The sequence below is a fragment of the Pleurodeles waltl genome, chromosome 3_1 (assembly GCF_031143425.1).
Source record: "Pleurodeles waltl isolate 20211129_DDA chromosome 3_1, aPleWal1.hap1.20221129, whole genome shotgun sequence".
Lineage (NCBI taxonomy): Eukaryota > Metazoa > Chordata > Amphibia > Caudata > Salamandridae > Pleurodeles > Pleurodeles waltl.
Window position 1 is genome coordinate 93,922,959 of NC_090440.1, and position 15,300 is coordinate 93,938,258.

General features: G+C 43.8%; 1 protein-coding gene across 1 annotated transcript in view; it reads right to left on the bottom strand.

The window, feature by feature from the left end:
- TPCN2 (two pore segment channel 2) overlaps positions 1-15,300 on the bottom strand; it is a 235,845-nt gene that overhangs the window by 70,355 nt on the left and 150,190 nt on the right. The window contains exons 12-13 of the mRNA XM_069221908.1: positions 13,368-13,449; positions 5,660-5,746 (exon numbers count right to left, since the gene is read on the bottom strand). Of these exons, the coding sequence (XP_069078009.1) occupies positions 5,660-5,746; positions 13,368-13,449 (169 nt within the window). The remainder of the gene's footprint in view (positions 1-5,659; positions 5,747-13,367; positions 13,450-15,300) is intronic.

Consider the following 15,300-nt stretch of genomic DNA (forward strand, 5'->3'; position numbering starts at 1 on the left):
AGGGATGCCATGTGCATCCTTGAGAGTGTGGTCTGTGGGGATGTATGAACATGTGTGTTTTTAATGGGAGTTATGTGTATGGGTGACAGAGCCTGTGTCGTATGTACCTGTGGCACAGGACATACCAAACACCATGTGTGGCACTGTTACATGTACAACAGAAACTACCCTTTTTTAAATGAGAATAATTTAAAGTGCAGAAAAATGTTCTGCAAAAATGTTCAAAATATGGAAAAAAATTCCGCACTATAAATTACTGTAATTTACAAAAATAGGTGTATTTTTCAGTTATGAATATGGCACCATGTCTACTGGCCAATGGCAGCAAGATACCCTACAGCGTGGCATTTACAAACGGGTAACTTTTGATTTAAAATGGGAGAAAATTAAAATGAACATTTTGTTCTCATGCTCAAATATTGAGTTGGCGAGGGCTTTTATATCAGAGCTAAATAGCTCAGTGCTTCAGTGCTTCACTTCTGCCCCACCTTGGGTCATAAAACTGAGCCGAGCACTTCACTTCATTAGGGCCTGCTCTCGCCAGCCTGATAATAACTTAAAATAAACACAGCCTTCCTTAACTTTAAAAACAGAAAATGTAACAGTTATTTATGGATACTGTGCTCATGTAACAAGCATTGGCAAAGCCAATAGGTTTCACCTATTCAAAATCTGTTGGCTTAGTCAACGGAGAAATGTAAGCTTCTTTACACTCCAAGAATAGGAATACCTGGAGCAGCAGAACATGACTGCCCGTGTGTGGGAAGCAAACACTGGCTACTGCTACCCATTGACTACTCACGTCTGTAACCAGCTTCTGAACATATCTTTACCAATTTGGATGAAATGCACTTTCAACAAGCACACTTTCTACATATGCACACATTTTGCTACAGATTCATGCAGAAGAAACAGTACTAGGCAATTAGCATAACTATGACAATCCTATTACTGGCAGAAGCGAGAGCAGCCAACACGGCCTTTGCCACCCACCTAAAGCTAAGCTTTCCTCACCCAAGTTGCTTTTAACATAGTGCATAAGGAAGCCCACCCCTTCCATTCCCCCCTCAAACCCCCCCCTATTCATCGGGTACTCACATGGTAGTGTACCCACCCACAAGCTAACAACTCAAATCGAAAGAAAATAAAACTTCAGTTTGTCTTCCAGCATGTCAAAGCCACAACGTCAATTAGAAGAAACCCACAATCATGAGGAGGAACCGATAATGGGCAAAGAACAACAAAGAAAAATGACAGGGAAAGAAAAGCAAAAAAAAACATTTACAAAAAAAAAAAAACAAGGCAGGGACTGCTGCACAATCTCCTGGGACGGCTCCAGTCTGCAATCACAAGTACCGGGCAGCAGCAAGGCGGGTAATGCTGCACGACCCCCCCTAGAGCAGCTCCAGTCCTCCAACCCAAGAATTGGGAAGCGGAAAAGGCAGGGGAGGATTTTGCACACAGTAAAGATGACGAAGCGGCTCATAGGGTCGCCGTACTGGCTTGGCACTGTCAGTGGTGTAGTGGCTGTTAGGAACTGAAATAAATAGTACCTGGCGAGTGTGTAGTTAGAGGAAGGACACTCAGCAGCCAATGCGAGTGACTGGAAGGAGTACTTGGTCAAAGCTCCACGTGACACCAAAAGAAGAGGTGGAGAACTGGCAGAGCAGGAAGTGAATGCAGACAAGGATGAGCACAACGTGCTGGCCAATAAGGAGCAAGTAAATTTGAGCAACAATGGAATGGACCAATGGTAAGTTCAGGTAAGTATTAGGCGGGTTCTAAATCCTTTTAAGATTTTTTTTTTTTTGAGAAACACAAAACATTTGCATGCACAGCATGCAAGTGCGCACTGTGCAGGCGAAACCTAATAAACTCAAGGCTGCAAAATACTCCAAAGGAATCTGCAAGATACTGGTTGCTTGTGATCAACTGGTTGTAGACACCTGGCATAGGACATAATGAAGAAATCGAAGTATTTTATCAGTATTAGGAGGGGATGCATAGAGAGGTTAAAACGAGTTGGAGAATTGCCAAGTACATGTACAACAAAAAAAAAATTGGGATCCAGTGTTGGTAGGGAAATTATTGATTAGGTGTAAACTTAGTCATGGTAGATTATCATGCAGATTAGTAACTTTAGGACTGGTCATTCATTTAAACATGTGGAGACCACCTAACAGTGAGAAGGAGGCATATTACATACTGAAAGGGGTGAAACAAAAAAGTTCAGCGAGGGGCAGCGGGTGATAAGAGCATCGGACAAAGTCCACCAGTCAGCTTTTTTTTTTTTCTTTTTTTTTTTTCTAAACAGGAAGGTTTGCTCAAAAGTTGTAGTTTCAGTAAGAAATAAAAACAATTTTAAAAAAGACGTTAATTCATTGGCCATAGCAGAGTGTTCTAAATAATAGTTACACTAGCATAGCACCTCTCATACGAGTTTTGCAAATAATTTCATAAAACTTTCTAAAAAGCACTGGGTGAGAAGGTGGGGAAGTAACGGCTATAACGAGGTCAGGTACTGAAGCATCGTGCAGCCTTAACTAAAAAGGGCATCTTACTTCAGTGTTTTTAGGAGGCGATCAGCTTCATGCTTGTGTTGACGTAAGTAAAGAATACTAGGAAGAAGACAGGGCAGATGGGTAGTGATATGGTTGGGAATGGATCGATTAGCAGTACACTGTAAGGGCCTATTCTGATATGAGGGATTAACATCAATGAAGAGCGGAATATCCTGTGTGGTGGGGATACAGGCAGTCACATTTATGGAGATGAACAGATAGTAAGCAATGGGATTCTTTATTCTGATAAGTGTGGTTGTAGATTTAAGGACTCAAATTAGGGTTTGCTGCCCTGCTTTCTTTCTTTCCTCTTCTGTCAATCTATCACATACAGTGACATGAAATCACATCAGAGAAGTCAGCAGTATCGAGTTCGAGTGAGGCCCATGGTACAACCTACGTTAGAAGGATGGCCATTTCAACGTTTTCCATCTGGAGAAAGGGGCAATTTATGAGATGAGGAATCTACAGGTAGATGTATCCACCAGAAAGAATAAATCCTCAATTAGCAGACTGGCATGTTCACTTCACTGTGGAATTTCTCTCTGGTGCAGATCTTCATACCTAGTTGTCTGTAGCCCTTTAAGGGATTACTCTGATATTCTTCCACCGTCTACTTGGCCAAAATCCCTTAATCCCACAAGAAGAGAAATGGCTGATCATAGAGACACACCTCGGGACAACTTACAGGCCAATACCCACACCTCTTGCATGAAGGGGAGGTACCTCGAGAAGCTCCCCTGCACTGGCACTACTGGGCATAAAATTGTACACTCAATTCGCCATTTCAAGTGACAGTCTCAGCTGCCTATTGTTCAGGGGTCTGCTTACCATAGTCCAGTCTGGTCGTAAGGCATCGAATAAATGCCCCTCTATAAAAGCATCCTGCTCTCCTCTTGCTAGTGCACCTGCCACCATCATTTACAGCATCTCCTTCTCTCAACATGTCAACCTCCCTTCCCTCACCTCTTACCACTGCTCAGCTATGATGGACCTCTGGTGGCAGCATAGGAAGCACTGACATATTCCCACTCCACCTTGTTCTTATCCAGTTAAAGACGAGGCCGCAAGAAGCACTACGGCTACAGGCCAGAAAAATCCAATCCAGTGCCCCCGCTCAGTCTCCTGGGTGTTGCACAGCTGTGTTTATTCAGTGTCAGCTAAATTGGGGAGGGGGGGGGGGGGGGGGCTTGGTGCTCAACTTTCAGATTAACCCAGATTCCTCAGGAGAAAGAACACCACTGTTGGCCTGTAATGGAAGTGGAAATCAGAGGAGAGGCTATCAAGAGAGTAGATGCTCACCTCTGCAGGTGAAACACCCCACTTCTCCAGTTCTCAGCAGGACTGGGCTGGAGAAACATGCATCATCTTCAGTGCCAGGACAGAAACCCAGTCCCTGCCTTTTTACCTTAAGGCTTTGACCATTACAAGTAAAAGGTTTTGCTCATTCAAGTTTATTATGTAGCATAACGAAACCTGCTAGATTATTATCAGAAGCCTGCTCACTTGAGTCAATTATTTTGGTTAACAACTCAGTCTCAAAGGAACCAGTGGCAAGGACTCTGACATGAACAAGGATCTCTCCAATTAAAACTCAATAGGACTTCTTCTAATATCTTGTTCAACATAGCACCATACCTTTATTAATCTCATATTGAGCCACTTGTGGTTGTAGGTCATCCGGTTTCATTATTTGGTTATCCAAGTAATTCATGGGAACATTTATGAAGCAAGAGGCCCTATGCTGGTGAAACCCTGAATTTATTACACCATCTACGAAAATGCCACAAGCAGGAACGCCCAACTCCCCTAAAAAAGCAGACGGCATTCTCAACATGTTAACTTATTCCAGTGTCTGAATCAGTGGTCTAGGCAGCCTCCTCTTAGAAGCAAGTAAAGCAGGGGATGTCACTGTACCAGGGGGGCTGGTAAGCCAGGTCTTTGTAAAACAGTGATTAATTCTATAGGGTTTCTTCCGTTTGCATGGGCAGGAGGAAACCCAAAAATCACTTTAAAGGGAAAACATAACTGCAAGGAGTAGTGTGGAAATCTAAGACAAGACGGTGTTGGGATAAATAAAGTACAATTAGAGAGAAGTAGTTAAAGAAAATTATCAAAAAATTAAGGAATCAAAGAAAGATGCTTAGAAACCAAGAAGTGGAGATGAGCAGAATGTATGAAGGAAGGGTGACAGAAAGAATGGCAAAAAGAATGAGGTGTGAAATTATGGAAGGAAATGTGGAAGGAAAGAAGAGTGAAAGAAGTAAAATGAAAAGAAAGAATGTAGGAGAAGGGTGAAGGGAAAGAAAAGTAAAAGGGGAAGTGATGGGATAGTGAAAGGGTGAAAGGAATCAAAGGGAGAAAGACTGGAAAGGTGTAAATATGGGCAAATGGATGGAAGGATGAATGGTAAAATGGTGGATTCGTGAATGATGAATTGGAAGCTGAAGGGATGAAGGAATGGATGAATGGATAGATGCATCAAAGGAGGAATATAAAAATGAAGGGAACTTCTTTATGGAATCTCATGCATGCATGGTTCATTGGCTTGCTACAATTAGAGGTACAGGTCAAAGTGGGGGGGGGGGAGGGATTTGATAATTTCTGGCGTCTTCTCTAGTTTGAATAAATCTTCCAGAAACTCCCACGAGCCTGTCTAACACTTAACCTACTCAGAAGCTGAACTGGAGGACTAGTCAAAAATCACTGACACTAGGCTGTTATTGTTTCATTAATGTGAAGCATACGTATCTCAACCAGATTATCACTGCTTGTGCAAGTCATAATTTAGGTTTGGATTAATCAATCGTGTTCAAGATCAGAGGAACAGGAGAGAGAAAAGCTCAGTTCTTCCAAATTACCTGGTATCCCCACTATCAATATTTCAGGTGTTACACTTTCATTACCAGCAGAAGTTAATGTACTACAGTATCTAGACTACCTCTAATAATCTTGAATGGTCACATAAATAAAACAATTGCTACATGTATATTCATAAAAGCCTAATAAGATATTAACATGTAAATGTAGACAGGCCTGGTATCGAAAAACACATGGTTTACAATGTTGACGTTTAGTAGATATGATGCTTCACTTACTTCTCTCACTGTCTCTCTGTCTAACTCGATGAAGAGTTTCTGGAATTGATCGGAGGAAATGAGCCCGTTTGAGGTGGATCGCACGATCTGCAAGCAGATACAGTAAAATAAAGTTCTTCTTCAATATTTAGAAGGACTTACTCAAAATACAGGATCAGTGGGAGACAATAAATTACATATTTTCTCCAAATAAAAGATTCTGCAAGGAAAACATTGATTTTTGATCAGTAGATCTGAAGGAAGAGAGAAGAACTGATTATGCATTACACAGACAGACAAATACGCAGACTCTCTTCCTTACACCATCCTTTGTAAACAATCTCTATACAAATTATGCTACTTACCTATCAAAGCAAGTGCATTATAGCTTTCACAGAAAATGGACATTAGCTTTACAGAACTTGAAAACAAAGTATATAAAAGGTGAAGAAATTAAGAAAATCTGATGTGTACATATTTGTAAACAATAGTAGCCCAGTTATTTCTGTTTGCTAATGGTCAGGATTCCTGCAGCACGCTAATGGGTACGGTGATAGTTGCTTGGTTTTACATCTAACTGAAATTTCAAGTATTATTAATATTAAGAGGTATTATTTACCACTCTGGTCCATATTGAAATATCATGCTATATTTCGGGATGGACTGTTCCTCCTGCAGCAGGGTCAAGACTGATTTGCATATAGCTGGGTCCAAACTGAGATGACATGGTGGGCATAATAATGATGCATCGGGATGCGCCCGAGTGATTACCAGTGGCTGAGATTAATTTAAGCTTTCCATTCGTCACTGTTTTGTATACTGTACTGTGTTGCCCTATGCGGGACGGGTATGCCCAGACATGGGTGCCATGCACACGGTCATTGGAACCAAGATGTACCCAGCTGATGAGCCCATAACTAGCGAGAAACCAGTCCAGGAAGGACCTGCCTGGCAGTTAGGCTGGACTGTTCCCTTTGGAGCAGGGTCAAGAACAAATTGCCTATAGCTGGGTCCAAACTGAGGCAACATGGTGTGTAAAAAAAAAAGTCCAACGGATTGGGATGCGGTCGCTAGTGATCACCAGTGGCCGAGAATAATTCAAGTATTCCGTCTATCACTGTTTTGTACACTTATTGTGTGGCTCTGGGTGGGAAGGGTAGGCCCATACATGGGTCTTGTGCACACTGTCCATGGAACCAAGCTGTACCTGTCTGATGAGAACATAATTAGGGCGAAACCAGTCCTAGGTTGCTTGTGTTCTGATTCGGGGGGACTGGCCTGGACAGTTTGGGCTGGACTGTTACTATTGGAGCAGGGTCGAGACTGATTTGCATATAGCTGGGTACAAACCAAGGTGGCATGGTGTGCAAAATAACGATGGATTGGTATGTGGCCATGATTGATTACCAGTGTCTGAGATTAAAGCATTTCATCCATCACGGTTTTGTATAGTTATATATTTTGTGGCATTTAAAGTCAATATCCCCAATAGGATTTTGTCCGAAAAGAAAGCGTAAGACTTTAGCAGCTACAAAAAAGATCCACCCACACCAAGAATTAAAGAGGGCAAAATGGACACCCTAACCAAATGTAATTTAGTTCTAAATAGCAGTTTTGTGTAAATTACTATCACCTGATAAGTCTATAGAAATGGAACCAGTGAGCCCTGAGAGAATGAGTGAGGATTTTAAAAGGAAACATATTTCATCACAAACTCCTTGCTGCACATTAACTTAAGAGGGCATTCATTTGTGCCCACTTTGTTTGAGAGGTCACATACATGAAGAAGAAGATAGCCTGGGATACCAAAGCAGAGACTGATATGTGGAAGGTACAGTAATTCCAGGGATAATCTACTTCCTGGCGAGTAATTAGAGCAGTGATGGAGGGGGGTGAACCTGTTCTCTGGGTAGCCGAGTAATAAGGCAGAAGCTTCACAAATATAATGTTTTAGTATAAGAACAGCTAAGGTGAGTCCCCACTCACATCCCTCTAATGCTTTATTCCTGGATGTCAGTACTGCTACCATACCCTGGTTTGCTTCATCATTTGCCTTTTGGATATTCTTCTGAAAAACAGCTGGCGTGGCTCACATATGTGGGTTTGAAATTGCCCAGAATACTCCTAGGGACTGACCCCATACTTTTTCCTGCTGAAAGTCAGTTGCCATATTTTGGGTGTGGTCACCAACCACAGGATTCGTGTCTCACGTAAAAACAGAAGCACCTTTCAGTGCGGAGGGCATTCATGCTGTTCTATACCAGCAGCCAGACGCTTATCTGTTTTATTGCTGCTTTGCGCTCCATGTGTGCGTTTTTTCTGATGACGCTACATCGGCGATGAGGCGGGTGTGCGGATCCCACCTGACTGGAGCACAACAGCTTAACACGTGGTTGCAGTATTGCCACGCAGCACCTGGGAAAAAAATTTTGGGAATACACAACTATTAAAATAAAGTAGACTCAACAAAACACAAGGCCTGCTCAGTATCCGACATGCGCACCCTCCTAGCTTCGTGGCCTGCTACCGTGACATCAGAAGATGCAAAGAGTGTCCTGCCGAAATCAGAACTGCTCAGCCTCAAATCACGCACGCTCCCGGTCTCGTGGCCTACCACGACAACGTCAACAGGGAGAGCATCATTAAGACGGGAGCCCGACAAAATCTGGTGAGAACCCCACTGCATGCCAACCCGGTCATGAGGTGGGGACCCAGCTATAAGCACACCAGCTGTTACTCAAGGGGAGAGCGAGAGATAAAACCGCTGCATCTCATGACATAAGGACATGCACTGCTCTTTGTAACTCACCACAAGCACTGCAAGATAGCAGAAAACTCTTGGGTCTGGCAACTGTCCCAGCCTCAAAAGGTGACCGTGCTCGTGCCACAAGAGAAAGAAGACAGCAAAACTACCCCAGGCATGACATCCTTGACCATGCCAAGACGGTATCTCTCCCGGCCACTGAACCTTTTGTCAGTGATGGGGCACCCTCCAAGCTTGCGCCAAAATGGAAAGACTGGGTGGAGCATCTTCTGTTTTACTTCAAAGGGGCAGATATCCCTGCAGAGCAACATAGGGCCCTCCTGCTGCATTTAGGCAGGAAAGACAGTCACAAAATATACAAAACTTTGACAGGAGACAAGTCAAAATTATACCCTGCTATGAGCCCTAAATGGACACTTCGAACCAATGGCAAACAGACTATGAGCAGTTCGTATTCTGCCACTCTCATCAGGAACCAAAAGAGTCTCTTGACATTCCACGGCTGACTAATATAGCTAGCCGCACATCCGATTTGGTGGATGAACAAGATGAGAGCCATGGACAAGTAATAAAGGGATGCTTATCCGCAAAACTAAGAGAAGCCATCCTCCAGGAACAAGGAAAATTGCTACAAAGCATTCTGACCTTGAAGAGGTCAAAGGAATTATCGAAAGTCAGAGCCTCCCACATGGAAGCTGCTCTTAATCAGCTAATCAAAACCGAACAAGCTCCACCGGCCCAGAAAGGGCCGCAAGACAAGTGCAAAAAATGCAGATACAGACTCAACCGCTGCCCAGCGAAAGGTCGACGCTGTGCCGCGTGTGGGAAGTAAAAATCACTCTACGAAGGTTTGCTGGTCCTTCTAGCTCAAAACCCCTAAAGAGGTTGTGCAAGTAATTTCAGAAACTCCCGACGGCTCAAAGGATATGGAGGATGATACTTTAGACTATGCAGTCCACATCGTTTTTGCCATAGGAGCCACCCCATCTGCTTGTTGCCCACACCGAAATGTCAAATCAAAATAGGGAGCCAGCAGCTTCCAGCACCATTCGCGCTAGGGTCTCCATTGAACTAGTGTCAATGAGCACCTATCGCTCCCTTAGTGAACCTCCTCTGTTAATAAAAGCAAAGATCTGGGGGTTCGCATACGGCCAAACAAAACCAAAACCACTGTTAGGATGCTTTCAAGAGGCAGTATCCCATGGAGACATCAGTGCTGAAACATCAATCTATATAGCCAAAGAAGGACAAGGCCCGTTAATCAGCGGACAGGCAGCAGAAACTCTTGAATTAATTTTGTTTGCCCTGGGAGTACAAGAGCTATCTGCCTTCCTAGAAGAAATGGCAGACTTTACAAGGGTATTGACTGCCTCAAAGGCAAGGAAGTCAAGCTACATATTGACTAGTCCATCCAACTAACTGCCTTGAGACACCAGCACACAGTTTTCCATCTCAGACACAAGGTGGAAGAAGAACTGGGCAAGTTGGAAAGAGCTGGCATTATTAAGAAGGTGCCTGGATCCACACCCTGGGTTTCACCTATTATCGTCACAAAGAAGCCCAAACAGCCGGGAAAAGTTTGCATGTGTGTGGATAGGAGAATAACCAATATTGCTATCAAACATGACAGACATCTAACTCCCACTGTAGATGACGTCCTGGACGAGTTAAATGGAGCTCAATGGTTCTACAAATTCAACCTTCGATCAGGATACCATCAACTACCACTACATTGAGAGTCTCGCTACATCACAACTTTCTCAACCCATATGGTCCTACAAATATACCACCACCTCAACTTCAGCATCTCCAGTGCTGCAGAAATCAGTGCCTGCTGGGAGTAAATGTCAGTGATGATATCCTCATCCACGCCAAATCAATGCAAGAACATTATTACCATCGACGTGGAGTCCTTCAGAGAAGGAGAGGTGCCGGCCTTACAATACACAAAGAGAAATGTTTTTTTCTCAAGCAGAAGATAACCTTTTTTGGATACTCCTCAGCAGAAGGTATTGCACCAGACCCAGACAAAAGTAGAGACATCGAAGAAGCTCTGGCACCCACCAACATGTGCAAAGTTTTTTTTTTTTTTTTTTAAAGGAATGGTTTATTTCTGTGGCTGTTCTATTCCGGACCTTACAAGCCTCACACAACCACTAAGGGAGCTCACCAAGGCCACCACTCCCTGAGCACGGGGCAGAGACAAGAGGACACTTTCCGAAGGACCAAAAAGGCCCCATCAGCAAGCACCATGTGGTCATACTTTGACCCAGCCAAACCTACAAATATTGCAGTGGACACTCGCCCCAAGTGATATGGGGTGGTGCTTACTGAACAATAACCTCATGGCGTTTGGGCCCCAGCCGCATTTGCAAACTGGTCGCTCACCGAGACAGAGCAACAGTATCCGCAAATAGAGCGGGAGGTCATTGCCATACACTGGGCATTATTCAGATATAGATATATACTTATACTTTTGTCAACACTACTGACCATAAGCCATTGATAACATTTCTCCAAGGGTCAGTGTCCAAACTCCCTCCACGAATCGAAAAATAGATTAGTGCAACGCCAGGAATATTACTGCCAGGTGGAATTCCGGCCAGGCTCAAACAATCCGACTGACTATCGCTCCCAGCATCCGTGAGCATCAACACCCGAAGAAGAAGCTGAAGCAGAGGCGACAGAAGCCTATGTGCACATCATCACTGAGCGCTCTTGACCGCTTCCCATATCTGTGAAAACACTGCAACAAGCCACGAAGGAGGACGACTGCCTGCAGCTCGCCCTAGCTGAAATGTGATCGAACGATTGGAGAACCATAAAGGCACAACTGCCGCAAAGAACCCCAGAGGCAGGGAAAATACTAGAACCATTACTACACGTTCAACAAGAACTGTCTGCAAATAATGCCGGGTGTCTGAGAGGCCCTCGCCTCAGCATTCCAACTAGTCTGACCCAATGTCCAGTCCAACTGGCCAACTGTGGACACCAAGGGATCACCAAAACAAAGAACCAACTCCGCACCAAGGTCTGTTTTTTTGGCGTGGATGCCCTAGTGCAAGCTACCGTAGTGTAATGTCATTGGTGCCAAGTGACAGGCCCTCCTGAGCCACCTCTACCCACCATCACTGAAGAAGGCCCCAACATTTCATGGGAATCCACCAGTCTCGACTTTGGCCATCTTCCAGATGGAAGGCACACTGTAGTCATCATGGATGACTACATACGTATCCGAAAGTTGAAATTGTGGGATTGCAGTCAGCCCCTGAGGTGATTTCCACACATGGCATAATCAAGGTCATAAAGACGGATGATGGTCCTCCATTCCTTCGACAAGATTTCACAGAGTACCTCCTGGGGCATTCACCACTGGAAAGTGACACCAAAATGGCCCCAGGCAAATGGGGAGGTAGAGCAGTTCATGAGAATCCTAAATAAAGTGTTTCACAATTTTCACACAGACAGCCAGTTGGTATAGATAGCCATCTATGGTTTCCTGCGCAAATATCGCCAAACTCCTCATTCCACAACCAGTTGAGTCCCGGGTCGAGTAGTCACCGACACCACTCCTCATCACCCCATTTGGTCGCCACTTATGAACTCAGAAGTTCTCAACAAAAGAAAAGCCACTAATCGGAGCCAGCACATTGAGGAATGCCCAACCTAGTACGATTCAACCCGGGAATTGGGCCTTTGTCAAAGACAGGTACCCAGGCAACAAACTTTGGCTGCCATTCGAGCATCGACTGTGGCCGGTAGTCAGAAGACTAGGTACCATGATCACAGCCTGCCAGGGTGATGATACGGTCATGAGGAGTGTGTCGTTCTTCAGGAAGGTTCGGGGTACCCCCCCGAGAGCCATACAAACCCTGATGATGTCCAGGATCCCTTGCCTGAAAACTTTAGCTAGGCCAGCTCCCACTCCCCCCCGAAATCTCCTTGATCAAGAACCACATCTAGACGTCCGTCATCCCCTGGATGCCCACCAGTTTCTCTCAGCCAGGACCGGGAGTCTAACCTGATTCAGTCTGAGAGAAAGGCCAGACTCAGGAGTTCAGAAGGTCGTGGTGCGCACCCAAGATATCATCTGCGGCAAAACCCTGCAGCATCCTCTCGGCTGGTGGACTTTCTAGTATGAACACATGACCGTAGATGCAGCCATAAATGGTAACCTTGTGTATTTATATGAACACTTCATTGCATGAGGGTTATGTTTTGTTCATTAAAGTTGGGAAGGAATGTACTGTACCATGCTGTCAAGGTGACAGGGTGGTTTACCGATGGCCCCCGTGGATGCGGGGAATGTTGGTTCACTTCAGCGTACGCTGGAGTGTTAAAAACGAACAACAACAAAAAAGTGCACCGGGGCATGGTTGTAGTGAGTCACGTCCGGCATCAAACAGAAGTCACCCAGTCTCCACATGCCTCCACTCGACAGGTTAAGTGGGCTTAATTCAGTCGGACTACACACATGCGCAAGCAGTTGAGTTTTTGGGAGGATGCTGGTGTAAATTACTTTGCAGTGCATAGGTGCACATACAGTAAGGCTTATTGAGCTGCACGCAGACTGGTTTGTCCGAGGTGGGAAATATTTAATGTGTCTGTCAAATCTGTGAATTTCGCATTACGTGCAATTTGCAACATTTCACAGGGGTTGTCACTTTTTTCATGCGGGGTAATGGTTTGAGCAAAAAATATTTCTTGCAAGAATTATTTTCTACTTGAAGCAGTCTATGGAACGTATCTCTTGTGGCTTTTGAACGTGAGATATGCCCCACTGCTCAATTTACACAGGATACCACGTAGTTAAAAAACAAAAAAAAATTGAGTAACAATTTCACTCAGTTTACAAATACATTTCACGTGAATCCCCGCTAGAAGCAGTAGGTGTCGCTAAAGCATTACAGAGGTACAACCAGAACACAATAAAAGCATTATATAGAGTAAACTTTTGAGGCCTACCTGCATTATGGCAAGCTTACAGTAACCATCCATTTCCACCTTCTGCAAGACTTTTAAAAACGTCTCACTGTTGACGGAAGCTCTGTCCAAGACAAAAATGCAAAGTCAACAGCCAGCAACTAAGAAGGACTTAATCAAACGCAATAATTTCGGTTTCATAGTACACAGGGTGGGGCAAAGCGTTTCCCACCATTTTTTGATTGCCAACTTCATTTCAGAATGATGCAAGGCCATTTTCAGCGAGGTCATAAAGAATTCCTCATTACTCTGACATGCACGCTTCCACTTGATTGGACGATTACGTCATTTGCTCTTTTTTGCTCTAATAATTCCATAATTAAGTATCTTCGAAACCCTCTGACGGGACCTAGCTACACAAAACCACTCAAGGAGGTTAAAGATGGAAAAGGCAGTGTCTGGGGTGTTTAAGGGAGGGTGGCTGGGCATCTCTGAAGATTATGGATTGGTTAAGTTTAATACCAATTTTCTGGAAGTGAGTCGAAGCAGGAAAACTTTGTTGTCGGTGAAAAGATTTTTTACAGTGGTAAGAGCACGCTTGCTAAAAAGGAAGAAGTAGACCGATCACCTTCAAGATTAGGTTTGCTTAACATGTTTGCAGTTGTGGCTGGCGATGGGACAAAAGGGCGGGAGTCGGGGGAAAAAATAAATAAAGATAATTAAAAAAAGATAAAACAAAAAATTTAAAATTGTTTTTAAAGAAACAAAAAAACACTAACACCCTTACTTTGATTCTGCCGCACAGGCTCCCAGCCTGCCCTGCGGCGACTCCGGACACTGCTCATGCTGCTGGCAGCATGAGAGCAGCATCAGGATTGGCAGAGTGCCCTGACTTTGCATTCTCAGGCAGACTGGGAGCCTGTGCAGGCTCTCTCTGGAGAGAGTTCAGTGCGCATGTGTGTTTGGCCGTCCTGAGATGGCTGGCAAAGCACACATGCGCCCTGAGGAGAGTGCACACCACACCCAACTGTGGCTGTCATCCTCCCATAGTCCCTCCCCCCCTTAAAAATAAAAAGATAATAAACATAATAGTTTTATTTTTAAAGTTTTGCAGCTGCTACTGGCAGGGGTGGGGAGGTTCCACGTATGTGTGCTTTCGTTATGCTTCAATAGGGCTCTAGGTTTCATGGTGTTATTTTTTGAAGTTTAGATTTATCAATATTTACTTTTTGAAACCTATCTATATTTATCAATTTTTGTGTTTTGTGCAAAATGTAAGCTGAAACAAGTATATTTCCAAATGTAACCAATAAATGTACACTCCTACCTGAACACTTGATATGAATCCCCATAAATGATGAAATCGATACACATGCATGTAATCATTTACATTTTAGTATCAACCTTGAACACATCTACAGCTGTTGACGCCTCATTAAGAGACTGTCTTACGAGTGACAGCGTTTAAAAGCACTCAAAACACTAATATGTTTAGAAATAAATACTGACCGAACAATAGATATATTTGTCTGTATTATCTATAAAAATGGAAAAATGAGAGCCTTAGCTATTTTATATAGAGTAAAATGTTGCTTGGCCCTGAAAAGGGTTTTACTGTTACTTGATAAATTAGGCTCTTCACCAATAAAGTTTTAATTATTAAAAAACAAGCTCCAGAGAACTATTGTTCTCTTTAGCTGTTTTTCTTTCTTTTTACTAGTTTCATAAAGACTCACCCTTGGTGTCAGGGCCTTGTGTTTGGCTTTGAAGCAAGTGATTTCTGGAGTAAAAGAGGGACTAGACAGAAATTGGCATGATACTAGATTTCTCTCCTTACAGTCGTCTACATTGCTTAATTGATCCAGGCTGTTATTTAGTACTTGTACGGAGTAAGGTCATGGGCTACGCTTATAAAACCGCAATATACACCTATGGTGTTCACGCAGCCTCTACCTGCTATACGCTGCAGAAGACG